At 45.0% G+C, this 24,327-nt stretch overlaps 3 protein-coding genes across 3 annotated transcripts; 2 read left to right on the top strand and 1 right to left on the bottom strand.

The window, feature by feature from the left end:
- Positions 1-1,300: 1,300 nt before the first annotated feature.
- kpna1 (karyopherin alpha 1 (importin alpha 5)) lies at positions 1,301-14,099 on the top strand. Its single transcript, XM_056583679.1, has 14 exons — positions 1,301-1,574; positions 2,489-2,622; positions 2,843-2,956; positions 3,250-3,349; positions 3,500-3,594; positions 3,808-3,939; positions 4,193-4,281; positions 5,073-5,172; positions 5,776-5,939; positions 6,039-6,117; positions 8,222-8,347; positions 8,791-8,918; positions 9,169-9,344; positions 10,720-14,099. The coding sequence occupies exons 2-14, from the start codon at positions 2,494-2,496 to the stop codon at positions 10,905-10,907; spliced, it is 1,620 nt and encodes a 539-aa protein (XP_056439654.1). The 5' UTR covers positions 1,301-1,574; positions 2,489-2,493; the 3' UTR covers positions 10,908-14,099.
- On the bottom strand, positions 12,756-16,284 carry fam162a (family with sequence similarity 162 member A). Its single transcript, XM_056583697.1, has 5 exons — positions 16,128-16,284; positions 15,572-15,670; positions 14,357-14,465; positions 13,747-13,855; positions 12,756-13,500 (listed from the first exon to the last, which is right to left on the bottom strand). Exons 1-5 carry the CDS (start codon positions 16,165-16,167, stop codon positions 13,375-13,377), a joined length of 483 nt encoding a protein of 160 aa, XP_056439672.1. The 5' UTR covers positions 16,168-16,284; the 3' UTR covers positions 12,756-13,374.
- A 340-nt stretch (positions 16,285-16,624) lies between these two features.
- On the top strand, positions 16,625-22,116 carry mix23 (mitochondrial matrix import factor 23). The gene is made up of 5 exons (XM_056583699.1): positions 16,625-16,721; positions 17,567-17,692; positions 17,808-17,954; positions 18,349-18,408; positions 18,568-22,116. The coding sequence occupies exons 1-5, from the start codon at positions 16,671-16,673 to the stop codon at positions 18,616-18,618; spliced, it is 435 nt and encodes a 144-aa protein (XP_056439674.1). The 5' UTR covers positions 16,625-16,670; the 3' UTR covers positions 18,619-22,116.
- Positions 22,117-24,327: the final 2,211 nt, after the last annotated feature.

Here is a 24,327-nt window from a genome sequence, read left to right as displayed (position 1 = left end):
ACACCCCATAGCATAGCCCTCCTTGTTCACACCTAGGTCATTTCACGCATAAATTACTGTAACTCCCTCCTCTTTGGTATCCCCCTCAAGTCCATCCGTAAGCTTCAACTGGTCCAGAACTCTGCCGCTCGCATCATCACCAGAACCCCCTCCATTAATCACATCACTCCTGTCCTTCAGCAGCTTCACTGGCTCCCGGTCGAAACCTGCATCCATTTCAAGATTCTGCTCCTCACCTTCAAGGCCTTCCATAACCTCGCCCCTCCATACATTTGTGAACTCCTGCACACCAACACACCCACCCGCACTCTCCAGTCCTCCTCTTCCATTCAACTCACTGTGCCACCCGCCCGCCTGGTCACCATGGGGTCCAGGGCATTCAGCCGATATGCCCCCCACCTCTGGAACACCCTCCAACCTGACGTCCATAACTCTGACACTCTCTCCACTTTTAAGTCAAGTCTAAAAACACATCTTTTTAAACTGACATTTTAAATGTAATTCATTGTCTCCCACCCATTTCACCCCACTTGTGTAAATTGTTTCAATGTATCTTGTTCTTGTAATCTTTATGATTGTTGATTTTTTTTTAAACACTGCCCTGTAAGGTGACCTTGAGTGCTATGAAAAGCGCCCTCAAATAAAATGTATTATTAATTATTATTATTATGATACAAAAAAAAAAAAAGAAATATATATATATATATTTTTTTTACAAGTGGTGGGTACAAAATGAAGCATGACGAAATCTAGCGGCGTCCCCGGCGTAATCGACGCCTATGGCGGTTGTCCCTTGGCAGCGGGCAGCGGGAACATTCTTGTTGCTGAAATTTCAGAGACGTCAAAGAACCGACGTGTTATGTGCCATAACACCAACAGCAAAACAGTTGCCCAAACAACAAAGAAGTGTGCAACACTTGCGTTACAGCGTGTGTATAATCACACACACACACACAGACACACACACGTCGGGCTCGCACTGTCATAGCTCATTGGCAGGCCAAATTCTCTGGGCTGGCAAGGCAGAGAAAGGGGAGGTGGCATCTCCCCTTATGACGACAGACGGGGAACATTCCAAAACGGCTGCTGGGGGAGCATAGGTAGGCTGGGGGAACTCATATAATTCTTAATAATCTAATTCATTGGATCTTTCATTCAAAAGTGACGCACAATCAGACAGCTGCTGAAGATGTCAGCAGCTGTCTGGCTCTCTAGTTCACTATCGTTCCATGGTTCCAAATAGTGCAAAGTTGTGTGCATCTTTAAAATGTACTGTTATATATTTCTTGATGTCTTATTATTCACAACAAATAGTCTGCGGTGGTTGAGAACCCCTGCCCTAAGTGGCATATAGCAAAGGACCTTGCTTCAATGGTGATCAGCGTGGGGTTTCTCCAGACTGCAAAGATCCAGAAGGGCTGCCTCGGGAAGACTGGCACTTTGGAGCGGTGGACGGACTCAGGAGCTGACAGAGTGTGGGGCGTGGGGCCAAGAGGAGCTGCGTAGCTCACGCATGCGCAGTCCTGTACCGGTGTAGAAAGGCTGGCCTTACGGATTAGAGTCCACTTTCTCAGGTCAGTTAAATTAACGTTATATAATATGGATTGGTATACATTGATCGATAGAACTATTAACCCTTCAGTCCCAGACACAATGCGGTCTATCTTCACGTTGTTGTTTTGGTTAATACTAACGGCTTATCTCGGAGCTAAGTGACTTAGCCGTGGTTGGCTAGCATTAGCATGCTAGTTAGTCTGTTATGGACTGGGGACTGTTATGACAGCTCCATTTTAAACATTAATAACCTTTACCTAGTAGCCTATACTGTACATAGTAGCCTATTCTGTATACTATAACTAGTAGCCTACACTGTACCTAGTAGCCTATACGTATACTACACCAGGTCTCCCATACTGTACCTAGGCTTCTATACTGAATACTGTACCTAGTAGCCTATAATGTACCTACTAGCCTATACTGGAACTAGTAGCCTATAATGTATACTGTACCTACTAGCCTATACTGTACGTAGTAACCTATACTATACCTAGTAGCCTATAATGTACCTACTAGCCTATACTGTATACTATACCTAGTAGCCTATACTATACCTAGTAGCATACACTGTACCTAGTAGCCTTTAATGTACCTAGTAGCCTATACTGTATACTATACCTAGTAGCCTATACTATACCTAGTAGCATACACTGTACCTAGTAGCCTATAATGTACCTATTAGCCTATACTGTATACTATACCTAGTACGCTATACTGTACCTAGTAGCCTGTTCTGTACCTAGACATGATGTATACGAAGCACAGAACACACTGACCGGCTGGCTGCGTGACCCAATATAACCTTTTGCTAACGCCGAAACAACAGTGTCATGACAGTGTTGACTGTTTACTTTCCATGCAAGCTTTAAATGATCCAATCGTAGATGAGGTGTTTTCCTCCACGTCCAACCACGTTTATCCGTCTCTCCAGGAGACATGATGAGTCAGAGTAAAGACAATGCGCGGCTCAAGAGCTACAAGAACAAGGCGCTCAACTCAGATGAGATGAGGAGGAGGCGGGAGGAGGAGGGACTGCAGTTGCGCAAACAGAAGAAAGATGAACAGGTGTGTATGAGCTTCAATATGTCCGACTTGGACATTATTATTAAAGGGGCTCCTCTGCTTGTCTTTTCTTCCTATGGTGGGTTTTATTGTTTATTTTGGACTAATTTGTAGAGAAGCACGTCAAAGGAAGTTAACTACCTATCTAATTAGATAGATGCATTACAGTTGCATACTGTGTGGAAATAGAAATCAAGTTTATACTCTTTTTATACTTTGCCAGCTCTTCAAGAGGCGAAACGTTGCAACGGTGGAGGAAGATGGAGCACTGGAGGAGGATGGAATGGCCGACAGTGGCTATCTGGAATCCCAGGCCAACAACATGGACGCCCTCATGGTAGGGTGAAAGCAGCTTCATTACAAGCAACGGTACCTTGTGGTCATGGAACACGATGCAGTACAGAATGACGGTGGTCGAGCCCATGGTGCACTCGTAGCATTCCTTCTCAGCAACGACTTTCATGAGATACCAATAGCACTGTTATTGCTTGTGCTTGTATGCTGAGATTTTTACACTTGTTGACAGTTGAACTAGGATCTAGAAAAATAACAAATAGTTTGGTGGCGAATCATCTGTTCTCTTCGTCTGTTGCCACTGATGGTGGCCGCGTGTCTCTGTGCCTCCTGAAGGGGGGGGGCATATCGGTGGACATGACACAGATGATCTTTTCCAGTGCCCCCGAGCAGCAGCTCATTGGCACTCAGCGCTTCCGGAAGCTCCTATCCAAAGGTACAAACAGATTCACACTTTACATATGCTTAGCAGATGCATCTATCACATTTTTTCTTTCTGTTTCTTTCTGAAACTGCACCTGTTGCATCAATTCAAGTTATTTTTGTAGTGTCGTCTGCATGGCTTATGTCTTATTGTTCCGGACAGAACCCAACCCACCCATTGACGAGGTCATAGCCACTCCCGGGGTGGTGGATCGCTTCGTGGAGTTCCTGAAGAGGAGGGAAAACTGCACGCTGCAGGTACTGTGGCTTCAGCTGCTGAGGTGCTGTTAGGGAATGCTGGTGTAGGGGTAAGGGCCATCCACCCCCAAAGTCTGTGTTTCCTCCTAAGGATGTGTCTGGGTTCACTGTGAGATGCTTTAGAAGAGTCTGCTTGAAAAGATAAGGATGCAGAATTTTTGGTAATGTCTGTTGATTTTCATACATTGGATGCGTATTTGCCATGGTTGCTAGTTCGAGGCTGCATGGGTGCTCACCAACATCGCGTCAGGGACGTCCCATCAGACCAGGGTGGTCATCCAGGCGGGGGCCGTGCCCATCTTCATAGAGATGCTCACCTCAGACTTTGAAGATGTCCAGGAGCAGGTAGGGAGCGTTGAACCAAGTACCCGACGACATAACTCACTAGATTCATATACTGATACTGTAACAAAGGAAAAAAATATTTTTTGATTAAGTTGTGGGGGGATGACCTTTATTCTTTGGACGCTCCTTTCAAATATTAACTGAGAGCTACAAATAGGTACAAGAGGCTGCGGTGAAAACCAAAAGGTGACACAATGCAGATTGAGATGTGTGTGGAATCTTGTTGAGCGGTGGGTTCTCTCCTCTCACCCAGGCTGTGTGGGCCCTGGGGAACATCGCAGGAGACAGCACTGAGTGCCGGGACTACGTGGTGGACTGCAACATCCTGCCCTCCCTAGTCCAGTACGTAGCACTCGGTTCCTCTCTGTTCTACGCTCCTCACATGGGCTACTTACCACCATGGACACGCCCGATCTCGTCTGATCTGGGAAGCTAAGCATGGTCTGGCCTGGTTAGTACCTGGATGGGAGACCGCCTGAGCATACCAGGTGCTGCAAGTGGTGTCGGGTGGTGGCCTATAGGTGGCACTCTTCCCTCTGGCCCCTTCACTCATCAATACCGATGCCCCAGTGCAGTGACAGGGACAATGTGTGTGGAAGGTGCCGTCCTTCGGAGGAGACGTAAAGCCGAGGTCCAGACTCACTGAGGTCATAAGAGATCCCAGGGCACTTATCGCAATGTGTAGGGGTTTCCCCGGTGTCCGGGCCCTCCCAGGCTCATTCAATCTGGCACCCTAATCATCCTCCTGTATAATTGGCTGACTCATTAATTCCCTCACTCTTCACCTCAAGCTGGTGTGTGGTGAGCGTTCTGGCGCAGATTGGCTGCCGTGCATCACCCAAGTGGGTGTTACACACTGGTGGTGGTTAGTGAGGTTCCCCCTTCCCTGTTAAAGTCTCTTTGAGTGTCTAGAAAAGCGCTATATAAATTCAATCAATTATTATTATTATTACTTTAGTTTCTTTGGTTTCTTCCTCTGTTGTTTGGTTTTTTATTTTTAAGTTTTAAGTTTTATTGTAATTCCGCTTTATTCTTACTAAACGTGATCATTGGTCCAGGCTTAAAGCGTAAATTAGTATGAAGTAACAACAACATACAATTGAATAACAAAGTGAATGGATGTCGTCTCCCAGGTTGTTGGCCAAGCAGAACCGCCTGACCATGATGCGGAACGCTGTGTGGGCGCTCTCAAACCTGTGTCGAGGGAAGAACCCGCCGCCAGACTTCAGCAAGGTAACCGTTGCCATGGTCACCATCATGCCCAGCACGCTGCTGAAGTTAAAGGGGGTATCCCGCCACCATCCCCTGCTGGCTGATTGGTGGGGCCGCCTTCTCCCTGCTAATGGATGAGGCTGAACACCCACTCCTGAGGGATAATCTATCCATCCATTAGTTTTACCTTCACTGACGGTACCTGCAGTGCCTACAGTAAACCATACTACCTACATGTAGGGTCAAACACTAGACTTGGTAGCCCCGCCCATTCTGCTGGTGATTTGAGTTAGTCCTGCAGAAGAGTCTGGAGAAGAGCAATACATTTCTTTCTCCTTCCAATACGTTTTTGTGGGAGCCAATCACCAAGATGGCTTTTCTCCCTGGCTCGCTATTGGCTGGTTTAACACAATGACGACAGGGAGGCGACAGCAAGCAGCCAGTTGCGTACAGAGTCATTGAACTAGGCCCATTGATCACGCCTCTTGTGCTGAAGAAAGTGACAGCAGCTTCCTCAGACCAACGTGCGATCTACGATTGAGCTTGGTCTGGCAATAGCCAGGCTAGTCAAACACATCATCAGCAGCATTACAAACAGAAAGTCCACCCCTTACCCCCCTGCAGGTGTCCCCGTGTCTCAGTGTGCTGTCCTGGCTGCTGTTCGTCAACGACACGGACATCCTGGCAGATGCGTGCTGGGCGCTCTCCTACCTGTCAGACGGACCCAACGACAAGATCCAGGCTGTCATCGACTCTGGGGTGTGCCGTAGGCTGGTGGAGTTACTGCTGTAAGGAATCACGGACATGGTTTAGGCCTGGTTTGGCATCCTTACAGCTAAATTATGAGTCAATTAAGTTCAGTGGCTGACATGGTTTTGTGTTTGTAGACACTCTGACTACAAGGTGGTGTCTCCTGCCTTACGCGCTGTGGGGAACATAGTCACGGGAGATGACCTACAGACACAGGTAGGTGACCCCTGACCCTTCCTGGGAGGCACAGACACCCTAGGTCCAAGTGGTGTGTCAGCCCATATATTGAACCCCATTAGCTTGTCCCATTTTTGGAGAAAAATTGAAAGTGAGATATTTTCTTTCAATTTAAATGCTACACTCAAGAAGGTTTGTTAACATATAGGATGTTTTTCCTGTGTGCGTCAGCTAGGGATGTTAACCGATGACCGTTTGACCGCTGGTTTACCGCATCAACGTTAAACGATCAATCTTGTCGCTTGTCGGTTAAAAAAAAATTGGGATCAGTGTGGACTGTGAAGTGTGTGTTGGTTTCACTCCACACAAAAAGATGATCAGATCAGATGACCTATTTGAATTTGGACGGACACTGTGTCTCTAGCCCGCTGTTTAATTTCTCCTCAAGTATTAATTATTCCCGCATGAGAGCGGCAGAAAATATGATCTCTCAATTATTATGGACAGTAGACCAGGGGTTTTCAAAGTGTGAGAGAGTGAGCCCCCCCTCAGAGAAGAAATTTCAGCTGAGCCCCCCCCCCCCCAATTTTTTTTTTCTAAATACCTGTGTTTTGAAAGCTATCTTAATTATTTTACACATTTTAAACATCTCTGATTTTAATTTTAAAACAGAAACATATTTTTTCAGCAACACGTCAGAATATTTTAAACATATTTCTGAAACATTACAACATCTTTGTTGTAATGTTTCTTTGATACATCTTAATCTGTGTAAACTGCCAGTTTACACAGATTCATTCAGGGTCGAATCAGATCTGCCTTTTGAGTCCAGAGATTCGACTATTCGGCGGGGTTTGTTTACCGGCGTTGCTATGGTGACCTAAATTATTATAAGCAACTGAAAACGATGCCGGTTTCAAACTAAAACTGTGATTCTGAAAAAAGTATAAATGCTATCAAAATTCTATAGTATTGAAGATACAAGTTTGTAGATTTGTTTAATGGTTTGAACGATGGTAAACGGTTGAAAAATGAATGAGTTACGATGTCTAGAAGTAGGTGTATCAGAATGGGCTGACGTCTTCAATGAAAACAGCTGAAAACAAAGCGGTATGAAACTAAAACTGTGATTCTGAAGAAATTTTAAATGATATCGAAATTCTGTTTAGATATTATTGAAGATACAAGTGTGTAGATTTGTTAAATGGTTTGCACGAAGATAAACGGTTGAAAATTGATTTAGTTATGTTACTTCTACAGTTGAAGTACGAGTGATGATTTGAATCATCGACTTCCAGGTTTTTTTTCGGGTTTATTTTTTTCTCACGTCGCGCCCCCCCCCTGAAGAACTCTGGTGCCCCCCAGGGGGGGCGCGCCCCACAGTTTGAAAACCACTGCAGTAGACTAAACGCTATAAGACTACAGTTAGCCATCTCATTCCAAGGGGAAAAAAAGTATCCCTCACATTTTTCCATCACCTGCAAACTAAACAAGCGGCGTCTCTTCGGAGCTGTCATTTTCTTAAATGCGCCACGGCAATGTTTCAAATGAGCTCCTAACGCTGCCCTCTTCCGATTGGCCCCTGGTGAATCCCGCGCTGGGTCTCAACGAGGTCCGCGCCATCTCAGACCATTGTGGGCGTTCGAGCCCGCTCTCTACACACGGTCAACTTGCAGTAAGCATGCCTCGTGTTTCAATTCAACACAGGTCGTGCCGCGGTTAGAGCCACTGCCTCTCACTCGGAGAGTGTGTGTGTGTGTGTGTGAGTCAGAGGCAGAACAGGAGAGAGATAAGCAGAGTTGCGAAATAACAGGTGGCTGGCGCGGCTCAAAATGGTTATTTCAAATAGCACATTTTAATCTGATGGGTTAACCGGTTTCAACCGGTTAATGAGGCTCGGTGGTCGGTCAAGAATATTTTACATTTTCGCCATCCCTAGCGTCAGCAATGCACTCCTATGTCACTGGTTTCTACTTAAACACCTGGTCAGTAGCCCCAGAACTTCCCACCTTTTAGCCACCGTCTCCCTGAAACCATGGAAACCAGTATCTCTCGATACTGATTGTTCAGATCCAGGTCCCTCAAGGCGAGTATTTCATATTGTGTGTGTGGGGGTGTGTGCTTATCGTTGTGCGTTATGCAGGTGATCTTGAACTGTTCAGCGCTTCAGTCCCTGCTCCATCTCCTCAGCAGCACCAAGGAGTCCATCAAGAAGGAGGCCTGCTGGACCATCTCCAACATCACGGCAGGCAACCGAGCACAGATCCAGGTGGGACACCACCTTTTGTAATCAACCACCCAGTTTCTAGATCAGATCCTGGGACAATCCTATCAACCCATAAAATCTATCACAGTGAGGTAGTTATTTCCACTAGTAGCTTGTATGTGGTTCCTACCCATTTGTCTCTTTGTGCAAAACTAATGTAAGAAATATAGTGTTCAATCTTAATACTTCATTAGCCATCAATCTCCCACACATCCATATGCTTATCGCATATGGATGAGGAAAAACTGAAAACTGCCAAGGTTGGGAAAACTGCCCAGCACTGGGATTGGTGAATGTGAGCAAGAACAGGCGATTTGCCATCATGACTTTCAAGTGACTAATCCCAGTCTCTCTCTCTCTCTCTCTCTCTCTCGCTCTCGCTCTCGCTCTCGCTCTCGCTCTTGCTCTCGCTCTCGCTCTCTCTCTCTCTCTCTTCCCCCCCCCAGTTGGTGATGGATGCAGGACTGATGCCCCCCCTCATCGCCATCCTGCAGGTGGCAGAGTTCCGGACACGTAAGGAGGCGGCCTGGGCTATCACCAACGCTACCTCCGGGGGTTCAGCAGAGCAGATCAGGTCGGTCCCACTGTGAACACATCTGGTTCAGGTGCCCAAGGAACCCTGGTTGTAGAGTACATCACATACGTTAATTTGGTTAAGCATTTAGCTCTACTGCCGATTTCTCTTCGATTACTCTGTGGTTAATCCCACAATGTCAGGGTTACCTGTTAAATATTCTGGTGTTCAATAAGTCATCGGGTAAATCTATTCCTACTGTCCATCTGAGACCTTCCAACAGCGTCGTCCTCCCTGTCCTCCCCTGCAGGCACCTGGTGGGCCTGGGCTGCATAAGCCCGCTGTGTGACCTGCTGACCTTGATGGACTCGAAGATCGTGCAGGTGGCGCTGAACGGCCTGGAGAACGTGCTGCGCCTGGGGGAGCAGGAGGCCAAGAGAGGAGGGGGCATCAACCCCTACTGTGCTCTCATAGAGGAGGCATATGGTGGGACCCTCACAGAAAAAGTGTCCAAATACCACCAACACTCCTGTAGCACTTTCTGTTATGATAAGGATGGTCTAGCGGTTAGGCTGTCTGCAGTTTACCTGTAGTAAATCTTCAGCAGGAGGGAGAGGAGATGGAAGACGGATCCGCGCTGTCCTGCCAAACCCAGCACAGCAGCTTTCATGCTCATCTCGACAGAGGGTTAGAAAGGTTTTTCAAATAATTCTTTCCAAATGGAAAACAGTTTCCAAGTTCCCTCTGTCGAAATTAGCGTGAAAGCTGCTGTGCTGGGTTAGGCAGGACAGAGCGGATCCGCTTCATCTCCGCTCCAAAGAGCGCTATCATCTGTATTGTCAATCCTCTCGACCCCATTCATTGTGATCCACCCCCATTCAGAACTTGTAGTCGTGCATTTTTCCTCCGGTGATTTGATGAAGCGTCAAGTCACCGGAAGTGTATTGGTAAAAATAGTCTATAAATATATGATGAAACATACTGTTGGAGCACAATGTTGTTTTAGGGGTTTAATGAGTGGCTGTAGATCAGATACAATATAATTATGATATTGTATTTGATCTACAGTGACCAAAATACAATATCATGACATCTATTTACTGTTATTTATAACAGTAAAGAGATCACCTACAATATGATGAATTTACGTCTTTAAGGTGCACTAATATGACACTGATATCACCCAACTGCATTAACATGTTACCTCCCCCCTCCATGTCCCTCTCTCCACCCTCCATGCCTCTCTCCCCCTCTCCTCCCTCTCAATCCTTCATGCTTCTCTCTCCCTCCCTCCCCTTTCACCCTCCATGCCTCTCTCCCCCTCTCCTCCTTCTCCACCCTCCATGCCTCTCTCTCCCTCTCCACCCTCCATGCCTCTCTCCCCCTCTCCTCCCTCTCAATCCTTCATGCTTCTCTCTCCCTCCCTCCCCTTTCACCCTCCATGCCTCTCTCCCCCTCTCCTCCCTCTCCACCCTCCATGCCTCTCTCTCCCTCTCCACCCTCCATGCCTCTCTCCCCCTCTCCTCCCTCTCAATCCTTCATGCTTCTCTCCCCCTCTCCTCCCTCTTCACCCTCCATGCCTCTCTCCCCCTCTCCTCCCTCTCCACCCTCAATGCCTCTCTCTCCCTCTCCACCCTCCATGCCTCTCTCCCCCTCTCCTCCCTCTCAATCCTTCATGCTTCTCTCTCCCTCCCTCCCCTTTCACCCTCCATGCCTCTCTCCCCCTCTCCTCCCTCTCCACCCTCCATGCCTCTCTCCCCCTCTCCTCCCTCTCCACCCTCGATGCCTCTCTCCCCCTCTCCACCCTCCATGCCTCTCTCCCCCTCTCCTCCCTCTTTACCCTCCATGCCTCTCCCCCCAGGCCTGGACAAGCTGGACTTCCTGCAGCACCATGAGAACAAGGAGATCTACCAGAAGGCCTTCGACCTGAACGAGCGCTACTTCAGTCCCGAGGATGAGGACCCGGCGCTGGCCCCCGCCGTTGACATGCAGCAGCAGCAGTTCCTCTTCCAGCAGTGTGAGGGCCCCGTGGAGGGCTTCCAGCTATAATGCCCCTCCTGCTCCAATTCCTGCTCCTTCTCCGCTCCGCCGTCCATCGTCTTCATCACCTCTGTGCTTCTCCTCGTCCTCCTCCAGCCAGGGCAGAACCGTGGTCCCCTCAACTCCCACAGATTGTTCAAGATAATTGTGGTGTGGTACTTCTGCATTCGTACTCCTAGTAGACCTCACCCCTCCCTGCCTGGCGGACCGCGCGTGTGTTGGCTTGCAACAGGAACAGCGTGGTGCTTTGCCATCGCGGTAACCCTCCCCCACTATCACCCAACGCCACACAAGACCCCCCTGGGTTTCCACCAGCGATCTCAGATTGGTGGAGGATTCCCCCTCTCCCGGTGAAGAGGGATTTGGCAATAACCGCTTGTCTGATTGAACTGCAGGTGTTGACTCTAGACAGACAAACACACAGACGTGAGTTTCCATTTGAGTTAATTTCCCCCAGGACGACCCCAAGAGAAGGCGCTCTTAACCACTGGGCGGTGATGAGTGACCCCATGCATCACCGTGGTCACCAGACTTATTATTCCACCGTCTGTTGAACTGTGGCAGGTCCCCCCTCCCTAAGGACTGGACTGACCGTATTCCACTAGCAGGGCCTACAGGACAGAATGGAAGTGACCTCCCTACCACTCCTCTCTAGCCATCCGTCTAGCTACCGTTTGGCCAGAGTGAACGCATTAGGATCAGGACGGGTGTTTGGTTAAAGGAGCGCAGCTTGTTCCTCCGTTCTCATTGGGTGTCCATTTTGGATCCCACACCATGCATTCCTTCTCCCAGTAACCACTTCTCTCACAACGGGCTCCCCACACTACATGTGAGGAGCCAGGGGCGCACGTCCTCCCATGGCGCCATGGGATCTCCAATCTTCCATGCACTGAGACTAATGGACACTGAACAAAGACTAGAACTAGGTGTGCTATTGAACAAGACGCCTGCTGCACAGCAGAGCCATACGGGGTGCGGGTGGCAATTTGCATTTCAAAACTGGGCTATAATCCCATTTCATTTTTTTAAGCACTTTAGTTTGGGCCTCCTGACTGCCGGTAGTTTCTAAGTGCTTGACCCCGTTATGATTGTTTGACGTTGTTGGCACGTTACCCAACCAACCCGCTCAGGAAGTGAGGCGTGAACAGCACGCCCTGAAGCAGTCCCTTGTTCTGCCCCTCCCTGGTCTCGTCCGACCATGGACCTGACCTGGAGTCCAACGAGGACTTGGCCTGCTCACATACCAGCTGGGTTCTCCAGTGGGGCCACTTTCCAAAACAACCAACAACCCTGACAGAAAACTACCAATGGAAAATCGGATTCAAATGTTTATTTTAGTCATCAAGAAAATCCAAACTGTCGGCTTCTTCTGTGTTGCTCTGGTTACATGAGCAAGTTTGGACTTGCCAAATTATTCATACTCACAAGCTAATCCTAATTTATATTTCAAGTGTTCTTCTAAATCATGATTTTAAAGTTGATATTAAAACAGCACATCTTTATCAGGTAGGCCTCTCGTCTCAACTCCTCGCTGCCGTTCCCTTTTCTCCCCCCATAAATTAAGTAGTTTCCTCAATCCAGATTTAACTTTTCTGATGATTCTCATCTTTGAAAAAACTCAATCATTGTCAAGGCCTTTTTGTGGTTTGTCATTTTGCAAATTGCGTGTTCTACCATGTTCATTATTCCATCGAGTTTGTGCAACTGTCCTGTTTAAACTATTTGCATAAAAGCAGTTTCATGAATGAATGCTTGGGAGTTTAGTTTTATGATGTAATATGAAACGTCAAACATTTTAAATATTTCATGTGAACATGAAATTGGTTCTATCACACATGTTACATCGACCATTTTGCACACCAAAGAAATCAGTCATTAACACTGGTTGCTCAGCATTCAAGTTGAAAGTTTTAATGGTTTGATCACTCCAGGATACGATTTTACAACAGCCAGTTCCACTGACCACGCTTTATGTCAACAGACGGATTAGACAATAGGAACTTGCCAAAAGTAAAGGACCCAGTATTTTATACAGTATCAGTTCTGATCCATTTCTAAGGGTTTTCAGGTAAAAACAAATTAATTTCAACAGTCGGTTTAGCTGTAAGAGGCAGGGGGAGAAAATGCCCTGGGTTTTAATATTAGTGACAACTACAGAAACAGGAACAAAGAACACATTTTGGTCAGAGGCAGGAATCTGCAACCAAAAAGTTGATCCATGGAAAACACTGAGCAATGACAGTGAGTGTGTACACATCTGTAGCCTGTGTTGTGCAAGGAAATCAAGGTTGTGTAGCACTGTGGGCTATTTGGATCTTGGCATATTTTCTACAATTAAGGCATGGCACCTTTATGGAGTGCTAGGCGCGCTCTCTCTCTCTCTCTCTCTCTCTCGATATAGAGAGAGATATATATAGAGATAGAGATATATAACTAATAACCGGAGAGGATCATTTAGTAGGTGGGACATGTCCTGTCATTGGGCCTTTCCAGACATGGCGGCGGCGCTAGCGGCCTCCTGCTGCTGTAGCTGGAACTCCTGTCTCCACTTGGCCTTCTTCTCCATGTTCTGGCCTGTCAGAGACTCATGTCGGCCCGCTGCCTGCCCACCGCCACAGGGAAACCAGGTGAGAGGCCAAATGGATACGGCCATACTTGACACAATTGTAGTTATTGTACAAATATCAGGTCAGAACTGTTCAACATGTATACATCAGTGTAGTCCATCGTTCCTCATGAACTTGGAAGAAGAGGACCAAGAAGACCATTTGAAACATTGTTTGCTCTGAGGAGGCAGTTTACCAAACCAACACAGAACCCATTGCAACAACTCCATGTTGACTCTTACCCGTTTGCCTAAAATGACCATTATCAAGCAGGCAGCTATTGTGGTCACCATCATGCCGTAGCATGCCTTCACTCTCATCCGATTCCTTGAGGCATCGATCATCTCAAACCTGGAGCAACAGAGTGAACCACTGTTAAATTAATAATGAAACACCTGCCTCACGGACATCTGATTTAGCCATTTATAGCAGACGCCTTTATCCAAATAAACAAATTAAAAATTGAAGCTGAGAACAACCATGATAATTAGGCAATCTTAGCCAAACTGATAATGTTGTATTTTTCCACTTTGGGCAGACTAAGTGCAGAGTCCTTGGACAAGTGTCTGTAATAAATTCAGAGCCCCATGTTATACAGGATGAGCTGGGTGTGGGGTCTTCTGATAATCATCCATCAAAACAGGAGATAAGGTCTACTGATTACTCAGGATAAGTGAATTACCGACTGCTGAGGCCTTGTTTGAAATACAGTCACCCAGAAGCACCATAAACTGGAACTGCATTACACCAATTACAATTGTAGATTGGCGTAGATGTAACTTGATTGAATCCTATAAACCAATAGAATGCTAGAAGTGAGTAGGTCTGATGTAAATAGGAAAGGACACTCACGACACAAACTCTGGGATCTGGTCGGCGCTCTTGAAACGCCCAGACCAGATCAGAATCTTCTTATCCATGTCTGAGGGTCTGTACCCAGGCAGCTTGAATCCCAGGTGGGCTGCAGGACAAAGAGTACCAGTAAGACCAGGAGAAGACAGTGGGTTTATCAATGCTTATGTGTCCCTGTGAAGTCCTATGAGAAAGGCATTGTAATGAGTCATCATTACAATGCCTTTCTCATAGGACTTCACAGGGACACATAAGAATATCCCACAACTCTTAAACTTTCAAATAATATACCAGGTAGAAGTCCCAAGAATAGGCAGAATATTAGTATCTATGGATGAAATAATCCAGGACAGGCAACCAGTTTGACTCATGTTTAGACTTCCGCTGCTCGGTTCATGATCCTCAGGGACAACAAGGGAAGTTTACACAGCTTCAATGTCAATAGCAAGCATCAAATAATCACAGACGGATGGCCTGTATGAATATACAACTGTGGGGATAAGGTCATGCGAATATAAGGATGTGCATTTCTTTGAATTTAATATATTTTCGTATGAGAAAAGGCTGGAGAAAAGACGACGCTGAAGTTGGCATCCGATTCGCACCATCGGCTTGAAAACCACTTAGAATCTTCAAATCGGTCCTGATTGAAAACCACTACACCTAGACTCTTCAAATCTGGACTACATTATCACAGTGAGGCTATACATTATGTAAAACATAGTTTCAGATTTGTGAAACCTTTACCCTATTTGTGAAAATGCAATACAGGCTTATTTGAAATTTTTTTAGGGGTCCAGACCGCATTGCATTTTCACAAATAGGTTAAAGGTTTCACAAATCTGAAACTATGTTTTACATAATGTATAGCCTCACTGTGATAATTTAGTCCAGATTTGAAGAGTCTAGGTGTAGTGGTTTTTAATCAGGATCAGTTCTAATGCGGTCTGGACCCCTAAAAAGCATTAAAATGAGCCTGTATTGCATTTTCACAAATAGAAAAAAGGTTTCACAAATCTGTAACTATGTTTATTAAAATGTATAGCCTCACTGTGATAATTTAGTCCAGATTTGAAGAGTCTAGGTGTAGTGGTTTTAAATCAGGACCGATTTAAAGTGGACCAGCTGCTGAATCGGATGCTGCGAATCGGATGCCAACTAAAGGCTGAATACGAAGCTGTCAGGGGGTACATGTGACGTGTGTGAGAACCCAACTGTTGGCAGGAGCTGTAGCTGGAGGCTCCGCTTTGGTCTCCTGGGGTTTGCTGCACAACGTTCTCCTGCTCGCATCCACCACCTGCCTGCGCCATTGACCTGCACGGAAACCATCATTGAGAGTCACGTAGAGCAAAATGTAACTGCCCATGCCCAAACCTGCTAAGAGCGCCACCTACAATAGCCATGGATAGGAATTTATATTTTAGCCCCTTCTTCTCGGTTGGTGTTTTTGAAAGACGGGCAGTTTATTATATTATTTTGGTACATCACAAAGTGCGTGGTGCGGGTGAACGCCAAATTAACCAATCCAAGTAGAACGTTAATCCTTGTGTAAATTAACCGATCAACTTGTAGAATGAGCCATCACAGGACGCGGTCGACAAAAGGTCATCACCAGGACCAGTGTCACCACAGTGTCAACACTGGTACCAGTATCACCACCATGATGAACCATTAATACGTTGGCCTACCAAGTTACGTCGGCGAATAATTGTTAAATAGCACTGATAGTAGAACGACCTCAACAACACACGGACACACACGGGGCTCATACCTGCGACGCTGAGGAGACTCCGACCTCTCATCATGTTCATTTCTGCAGAGGACTCTTAAAGTTGCACTGGGAATAAACCAGTGGAGGAGTGGACCAGTCGAACTGCAGACAATGTTTTGTTATGACATGTTCAAGAGCAGTAGGCAGGACCCCTGGGATACGGGTTGGTGTCCGCAGTGCCTTGTTAGAATGATACGTTTAATTCATCCACGGCATGGAGGATAAGGCTGTGTAACCAAGTATTATGTTTCAAGTATTATTCTGCTATACATGTTGAAGAGAATAATAATCTTAATGCATATCTCATGCATTTGTCAGACTTGTGTATGATAACGGAACGAGATACTTGCCTTCATACATGTACCGTCGATCATATAATGGTACATGTACATATATGTAATAAGCTCCAAATGATAAACATATAAACGAAGGACTCTAATAATTATAATATAGGATAGGATTTCAGATTCAGAAAATATATTGACTAAACTAGGTTAGGTCAGGCATACATTCAGACACCTCGTGAAGGACCCTGCATTCACCATGGCGGCGCCCGGTGAACCTTTAAACTGTGAGGACTTCTCAATGTTTCAGGTAATAAACAATATATCAGTACCAAAGTCTGATGAAAAGTCTCGTGAAAACATGCACCTAAATACAGACTTTACGGCCCAGTCGTATCTTTTCCTGAATGAAATATGTTGTCTTTATTCTGGAAATCCAATGTTGTGTAACCGCACACAAATTTGAGGAAAAGTAATGGTTTTAGGGATTATCATTGAAGACTATCTATGAATACATCTACCGATCTGCAAATACATATGTTCAACTGGACCCATCAACACCAACGTTATGGTGACGACTATCATTCTTCAATTTCTCTCTGGGCTATTAAGTTTAAGACGTGGAATTATAGGTGCTCCATGCACCGTGTTGTAAATGGAAGTCATTGTCAACAATCTACTTTTATTTTAATTAAAAAAGGTACACTTAGCGAGACGGTAACTGAGCGTTCGTGGTGTTCTGTCTTATCTCTTGTTTTGGATCCCCTCTAAGAAAAAGAAAGCGGCGAGCTCGGGAATCTGTGTGCCTCAAGCAGTACAAATAGAGAGATAGAACGTTCATTGACATACTACATAAAGCATGTCTACAGTTTGTTCAAGGGAAAATCCCTCACCTGCCGTGTGAGTCCAGACCGCAATCGTCCACCGTTTTAGAACAGCAGTGAGAGTCTCGGGGCTAAGGTAAAGTGAGGTAAAATGGACACAAACTAAGAAGTTTAAATTGACCAGCAGAGATTGTAATGATACATTGATGATGACACAACACATACTCGATGATGACAAGCAACGCAACATACCTGCAGTGTTTGGTGCAAGAGTAGAGAATTTTGTCATGGAATTTCCATGATGATACACAACTAAACCTGTGTGTGTCAGGAGGCCCTGAGGGTGATCCGGACCATCGACGACCGCATCGTCCATTCCCTGAACACGAGCGTCCCCACCGTCTCCTTCTCAGGCCGAGTGGACGCCACTCAGACATGTGAAAAACTCTACCAAACGGTCAGCATGGATACCACTAGAATAAAAAAAAGAATCCACCTTTATTTCTATCTGCTCTAGTTGTTTGCCAATGCTATTGTGAAAACGTTTTGCTGCTTTTCATTACGTTCTGCAGATGATGGAGGCCCATCTGAGCAGAGACAAAGCCATCAAGGCGTGTTTAGCCCAGACCTCTGAGGCAATGGGACACTTGAGAGAAGAAAGGACAAAAGATGCTGACAACCTTGCAGTACTTAAACAGCTTAGAAAAGAGCAAACCAAGGTAATCCCTCATCCCAAAACAATGGGGCGCCACCGAGCCAAGTTTGCAACGCAACTGACAGAATTAAACTCAACCTTCCACAATATAATATAATAATATATTTTTAATGTCCGCTCATGTTGAGTGAATCGAAATTTTGGATGCATCAAACACTGTCTCTAAAATAGTCTTTCCTCAGAACCGTAAAGTATATTGTCTGTCTTATCAAATGGACTCTGTCCTCCACTGAAGTTTGGGGTTTATCTGCTGATGCAAACACACTTAAACACCCATTCTGAAATCCATGAGGGCACAATGGCCATGAAGGAATGACAATCTCACAAAATAATCTTGTTCCTACACATGAGGTGTTGTTGATTGATTCCATTGTTGATCTTCCCCTTTCTCCTTCCAGTTGAAGCTAATGCAGTCAGAGTTGAATGTTGAGGAGGTGATCAATGACAGAAGTCTGAAGGTAACAGTCTCTCAAACATATTGAACCATCCATTTAAAATGAATAGGCCATAGCCACTCAGTCAATGTATGACTGTTGTTGAATTCCCTGATGATTTCAATGGAACTCTTCACTTTGATTCATTTAATTAAATTTATCCTCACTAATTCTTCGATGTAGGTTTTCAATGAAAGATGCAGAACTCACTACACGCCCCCTAAGGTGAAGTGACTTGAGTCTGTGTACGGTTCAGAGAGCTGCCCCCAGACCAGCACTATTCTGGAGCTACCTAGAAACGAAGCCGGACCCCGTCTGCTCTCCCAGCCCTCCCATCACTGTGGCCCCTCATCCCGATCCAGAGAGCTGCTTGGACCCTGACCCTGTACTGCCATAAACAAACTGGAAAGACCCCCACCTCCCTTTCAGCGGGGGAGGGTTCCCCTCTGTCTCTCCTCGTCTGAAAGGCATTGTATGAAATTTATTTTATATAAATATATACGTACTTAAATGCTTTCTGGTTCTTTCTGTGATATAAGCCCTCTCCACCAGAAATTGTGGAGATAGAATTTTTTTTTTTTTTTTTAAGAGACATGACATGTCATCGCCATCATCACATTCATCATCAATGTATGTGTTGGCCCAAAACAAATGGAGGAATTATCTTTGTTGAAGTTGAGTTGATCACAATGGTCCATACCCCTCCCACCTTTAGGCTCATCTGATCACAATTGTGTACACCTCATAAAACTGCTCTCAAGAGAGGCAAGGTACTGACTGTACATATTAAGGACTGGTCAGAGAATGCTTGCCTGTCTCTTCAGGGCTGTCATTTTGTCACAAAAACATTAAGAACAATTTCTTATTTACAGCATTGATCTGGTCCAAGTGGCCCCAACAGGAATCAAGGTACAAATAAAAAATACACAACGGATATACAAATGCACAGCCTATGTACAGACAAACAAAAATAGAACACAAATGTAAATGAATGCAACGAGTGTAAAAGGGCTGGACAGGGTTTAATGAATAAAAGACAACCAAAATAAATGGATGTGTGTGCGTGCGAGCACACGTGCATGCGAGCAGATGCGTGTGTCTGGGTGGAAAAAAAATCGAATATAAACGCAAGCGGTGATTAACGGGGTCCGAGCAAAATTAAAAGTCAAGAAGACACTAATGGAAGATATATAAATGACAAATAATTATGAAGGAAAGATGATGAAGATGTTCCACTTAATGCAATACTGTGCCTCGGCTTTCAGGTGAGCTGCAAAGCAATGGCCGAATGTCATGTTCAGCACCCTATAATCGGGATTCGAACTCTCAACCTGTACAAGGCATTATCCCATTGAGCCACTGATAAACCTGAACTGCAGCCTCATTCACATGTTCAAAATGTTTATTGTTAACGACATCCAGAAACCTCCAAGCACACATTTCTCAAGTGAATTAAGGGCTTTCTTCAAAGCATATACCTGAGAAAGCTTTGAAATTCTGGGGAAATTAAACCTTTAGTTTGGAGTCAAGAACACTAACGGAAGAAATATAAATATGACAGTTAATTATGAAGGAAAAATTCAGGAATTTCAGGTGTTGTTCAGGTGTTTCTTAAATGAGTGGCAATGACAGAATGTCATGTTCAGCTTGTTCATAATGCTCTGATCAATAAGGGAGCCGAAGACCAGGGGGAAAAAGATGCATCTGATTTTAGAGATTAATATGATGAAAGAATTTTGAGTCCAGGTCAATCTAGTAAGGAGAAATAAGGCTAGTTCATATTTTTTTAAATAGTGCCACCTTTGGGTGTAGTACCACAATTTGGGTTTATGGGTAGTGGGGGGTATTGGTATCCACCTAATAATAGTCTTTATACAATAACAAAATGGTCATAAAAGAAAAATGGGCTAACTGCTCCAACTTTATAGGCCAGTATTTCTCAAATGGAACTAAATAAAACTAATTCTGTTTGATCGAGTCCTTCAGGAACAACAGAGAAGAGCAAGAAGTGCATTTTATCTTATGTGCCTAAACACTCAATGCTCTGTTCATTGTAGTCTTTCAGAGCAAATGTGTTTTTCTTTGTATTTTTGGTCTTTCTCTCATTGCTTTGTTTATGTCAGACATGCTAATCAGATTTGCTTTTGCACCAGTATCTAATTTCAGTGTAAATATAGTCCCATGTATTTGTAGTGGTGCTATCCATTTATCATCTTTAACAGAAAAGATCTGAAATTCTGGTTTCTCTTCACATTTCACCGTGCCAACAAAAAATATTTGGCTCAAATCAGTGTCCTCCACAACATGAACAGATTTTCCTTTTTGTTTCTCTATTCTTTTTGAAAAACATTGTATTTTTTGGTAACTGGGCAGAGTAATTAAAACATGTTAATCCGCTGGTCCACTAGCAACTCTCTGTTACGGTTGAGTTAACCTATAGTACAGCACACAAGTTCAGTCAGTGATGTGATTGTGCCCCGGTTTTGCCATGTTAAATTAAGCTGCACACTGTGTTCGTCAGGAACGAAATAAAGCTCCTTCAATGTGCAATAAGAAGCCTCCCATGAGTTACTACATAAATGTCGACGAGGATAAACTAAAGCCGGTGCCTCGTGGGGATGCAAGCAAACAGTAAGACTCTGTAAAGTTAGCGAATCCGAATCGGACGTTACCCGGAAATAATCATGGCAGCGGCCTTGGTAGGGAGCACCGCTCCGTTCCACAGTAGCTGTGTTCGAAGTCGTTCCCTATTCACTCACTCACTATTCCCTATATAGTGTTCATGATATAGTGCACTACATAGGGAACGAACAAACGAGAATTCGGACACTACGCTGAACATTTCTAAGCGTCATTTGCGTCAGTAAATGCGTCTGGTATTTATGTGACGCAGACAGATGCACCCACATCATGTAAACAAACGGGCACTCATGAAGAAAGCTGGAGGTTGTATTGATGTTAAATGTTACATTTCCTTGATCAAGGTTGTTTTTATTAATTTTGAATGTTACATTTTCTATGTTAAATTCCAAATAAATTGACATTTCTAAACGAAAGCCGGAGACTCCCATCATTAAATGTATTCGTTTTCGCAGTAATTCAGCTTCTTCTCCTCCAGAAAAACACGACCGCATTGCATTGTGGTATACGGGAGTAACATGTAGGGTACATTGTATGTACACTCAAATTTTGGGTATTTTAAGTGCACTATATAGTGCATGAAATTAACCACTGAGAATTCGAACACCACTACAAAATGGCGAGCACCCTATATAGTGCACTATACCCGTGATAGGGAACGATTTCGCACACAGCAAGTGAGACGCAGACGTGAGAAGAATATTGTGAGGGTTTCCACCATTTTATTTAAGCTAATGAAATCACAGATGCAAGTCGGCAGAAAGCTATATTGCTCAGTTCAGTGGGAAGTCAGACGTACAGCCTTGTGAGGAACCTTGTCAGTCCCGCCAAGCCCGGAGACAAGACGTTTGCCGAACTGGTCAAGATTTTAAAGGAACATTTCAACCCCAAACCCAGCGAGATTGTGCAGTGGTTCAAATGTAATTCCGGACTTAGGAAGCTTGAGAAAACTGTAATGGACTGACGTGGATTATGCCGGACCGTTCATGGGAAAAATGTTTTTTGTGCTCATAGATGCACATTCAAAATGGATGGACGTGTATCCAGAGAACTCTGCCACCTCAGCCACCACAATTGAGTGCCTGCGTACCAGTTTCAGTAACCATGGACTGACTAAGTTGTTGGTGTCTGATAATGGCACTTGTTTTATCAGCACAGAGTTCAACGTGTTTCTAAGTAATAATGGAATCCGTCATGTGACCTCTGCACCCTACCATGCCTCCAGTAACGGGTTAGCAGAGAGAGAGGGGTACAAAAAGAGTGATGAAAAAATGTCAGTGTTATTCAGCTACAGAATGAACCCTCACACTACAACAGGCTTTTCACCAGCAGAGCTGCTTCTCGGGAGGAAGCTATGTTGCACTTTGGATTCAATCCACCCAGACCTAAACAATAGAGTGCAGAAAAAACAAGAAAGACAAATAAAATCATCGACAAAAAGGCAGAAGAACGCTGGTTTGAAACAGGAGATTCAGTGCTGACCCAAAACTTCAGTTTTGGAACCCAAGTGGATTCCAGGAATCATTGAGTCAGTGACGGGACCAGTGTCATACAAGGTGATGCTGGGTGATGAGAGGATAGTGAGGAGACATGTGGATTAGATTCATGCTCACCACCAGAGACCAGAAAGAGGCAATGAAAAAAACAGACTGTTTCAATTTAGCCCAACAAAAAAGATGAAGCATGGCTGGATGCTGAGGAGGCTGTGGTCAGTGGTGACCAGTTGGAAGAGCCAGCAGCAACAGAAGCTGTTGTAACCCTTTTGGCAAGTGAAGAGACTGGCCAAAAGGGAAACTAAGTTGCCCAGTTATCTTAAAGACTCCCAGTTGAACTAAGAGAAAGAGACTCATTGATAAGGGGGTCTTAATATCAAACAAGAAAATAAACTGATGGGTTTGTATTGTTAGAATGATCCTAATTATTTATTTTTTTAAATTAAAGCATGTTAATCCGCTGGTCAACTAGGTGGCAGCAACTCTCTGTTGTTAAGGTTGAGTTAACCTATAGTAAAGCACAGAACAAGTTCAGTCAGCAATGTGCCCCAGTTTTGCCATGTTAAGTTAAGCTGCACACTATGTTCGTAAGGAACTAAATAAAGCTCCTTCAATGTGCAATAAGAAGCCTCCCGTGAGTTACTACAGTATTGCAAAGTGGTTCTTACCATAGGCAGGATATTGACCCGGTTTATGCTGTGTGCCACATATTTTGCAGGTGGATGAGTCCAACTTCTGTCTGCTTTGCACACTGCTATGTGCACTGCGACAAGCATTTGCGGAAAAAAAAATCAGATCCGCTTCTCTTAAAAAAACGGATCTGCTTCGCTGATTTTTGGTGGACACGGCCCCTTGGTGCACTCACACTAGGCCATCTGGCCGTGGCCTTGGCCGTTTTCACACCTAACCGTGCTCAAATCTGCCAGTGTGAGTGTGGCCAGTCTGGCCAGGCCAGGCCAACTTGGCCACTTCGGAGAGGTGTGCTGCTACGGTACGGGCCGCCGCGGTACAGATGCTACTGAGCCCACACGCGCACACGCACGGCTACGCAACCTGAGCTGGATGACGTATAGTCCATGCAACGACCATGGACATAATAAAGGCGACGAGCCTTCTTTCCCATTAAACGGTAAACATGGCGTCAAGCGGTTCAACTGTTGGATCACGTTGGTCCCATAGAGAATTCGAGTGTCTGTCAAAGTGCGAACTGTGTTCTCTGTGTTGTTGTCCATTGTTGTTAAAACTCTGAATGGCGGCAGACTTTATTATGGTCCGGACGCTGGGTTATGACGTGTTACGGCGTGATGACGTGTGTACAAGACCCTACCGTGGCCAGGCCATAGTTGCGAAGGCCAACGGCCACAGCCAGATGGCCTAGTGTGAGTGCACCCTTAGTAGCCTTTCTCTGACCTTTTTGTCTCCAACTCCAAACACAATCTGGTCTCTTACCATAGTATCCTTCAGCGTTCCAAAATTATATGACTGCTTTTATCTTCAGGTCAGTCAGAAAACCATCAAAACTTTCACCTTGCGTCTGCATTCTAGAACACATATCTCGTATTATAATTTTTCTTCGGAGAACAATGAGCATCAAACTTACTCAGCAAGCATTCCAATTGTGCATCCTCATCATCCACGTCTTAAAAAACAAAAAGTGTTGTACACTTCCACGGCTTGTGGACCAGCCATTGTAAGCAGTAACGCTACCTTTTTTACATTCAGCTTATCATCCAGTTCCATAGTCTCGATATATAGATGAAACTGCTGATTAAAAATATGCCAACTGCTTTGGACATTCCCAGTCAGCTTC

This window comes from Gadus chalcogrammus, chromosome 23, assembly GCF_026213295.1.
Source record: "Gadus chalcogrammus isolate NIFS_2021 chromosome 23, NIFS_Gcha_1.0, whole genome shotgun sequence".
In the NCBI taxonomy this organism is placed as follows: domain Eukaryota; kingdom Metazoa; phylum Chordata; class Actinopteri; order Gadiformes; family Gadidae; genus Gadus; species Gadus chalcogrammus.
The sequence above is the reverse complement of the archived record's forward strand: the minus strand, read 5'-3'. Positions and strand labels throughout refer to the sequence as shown.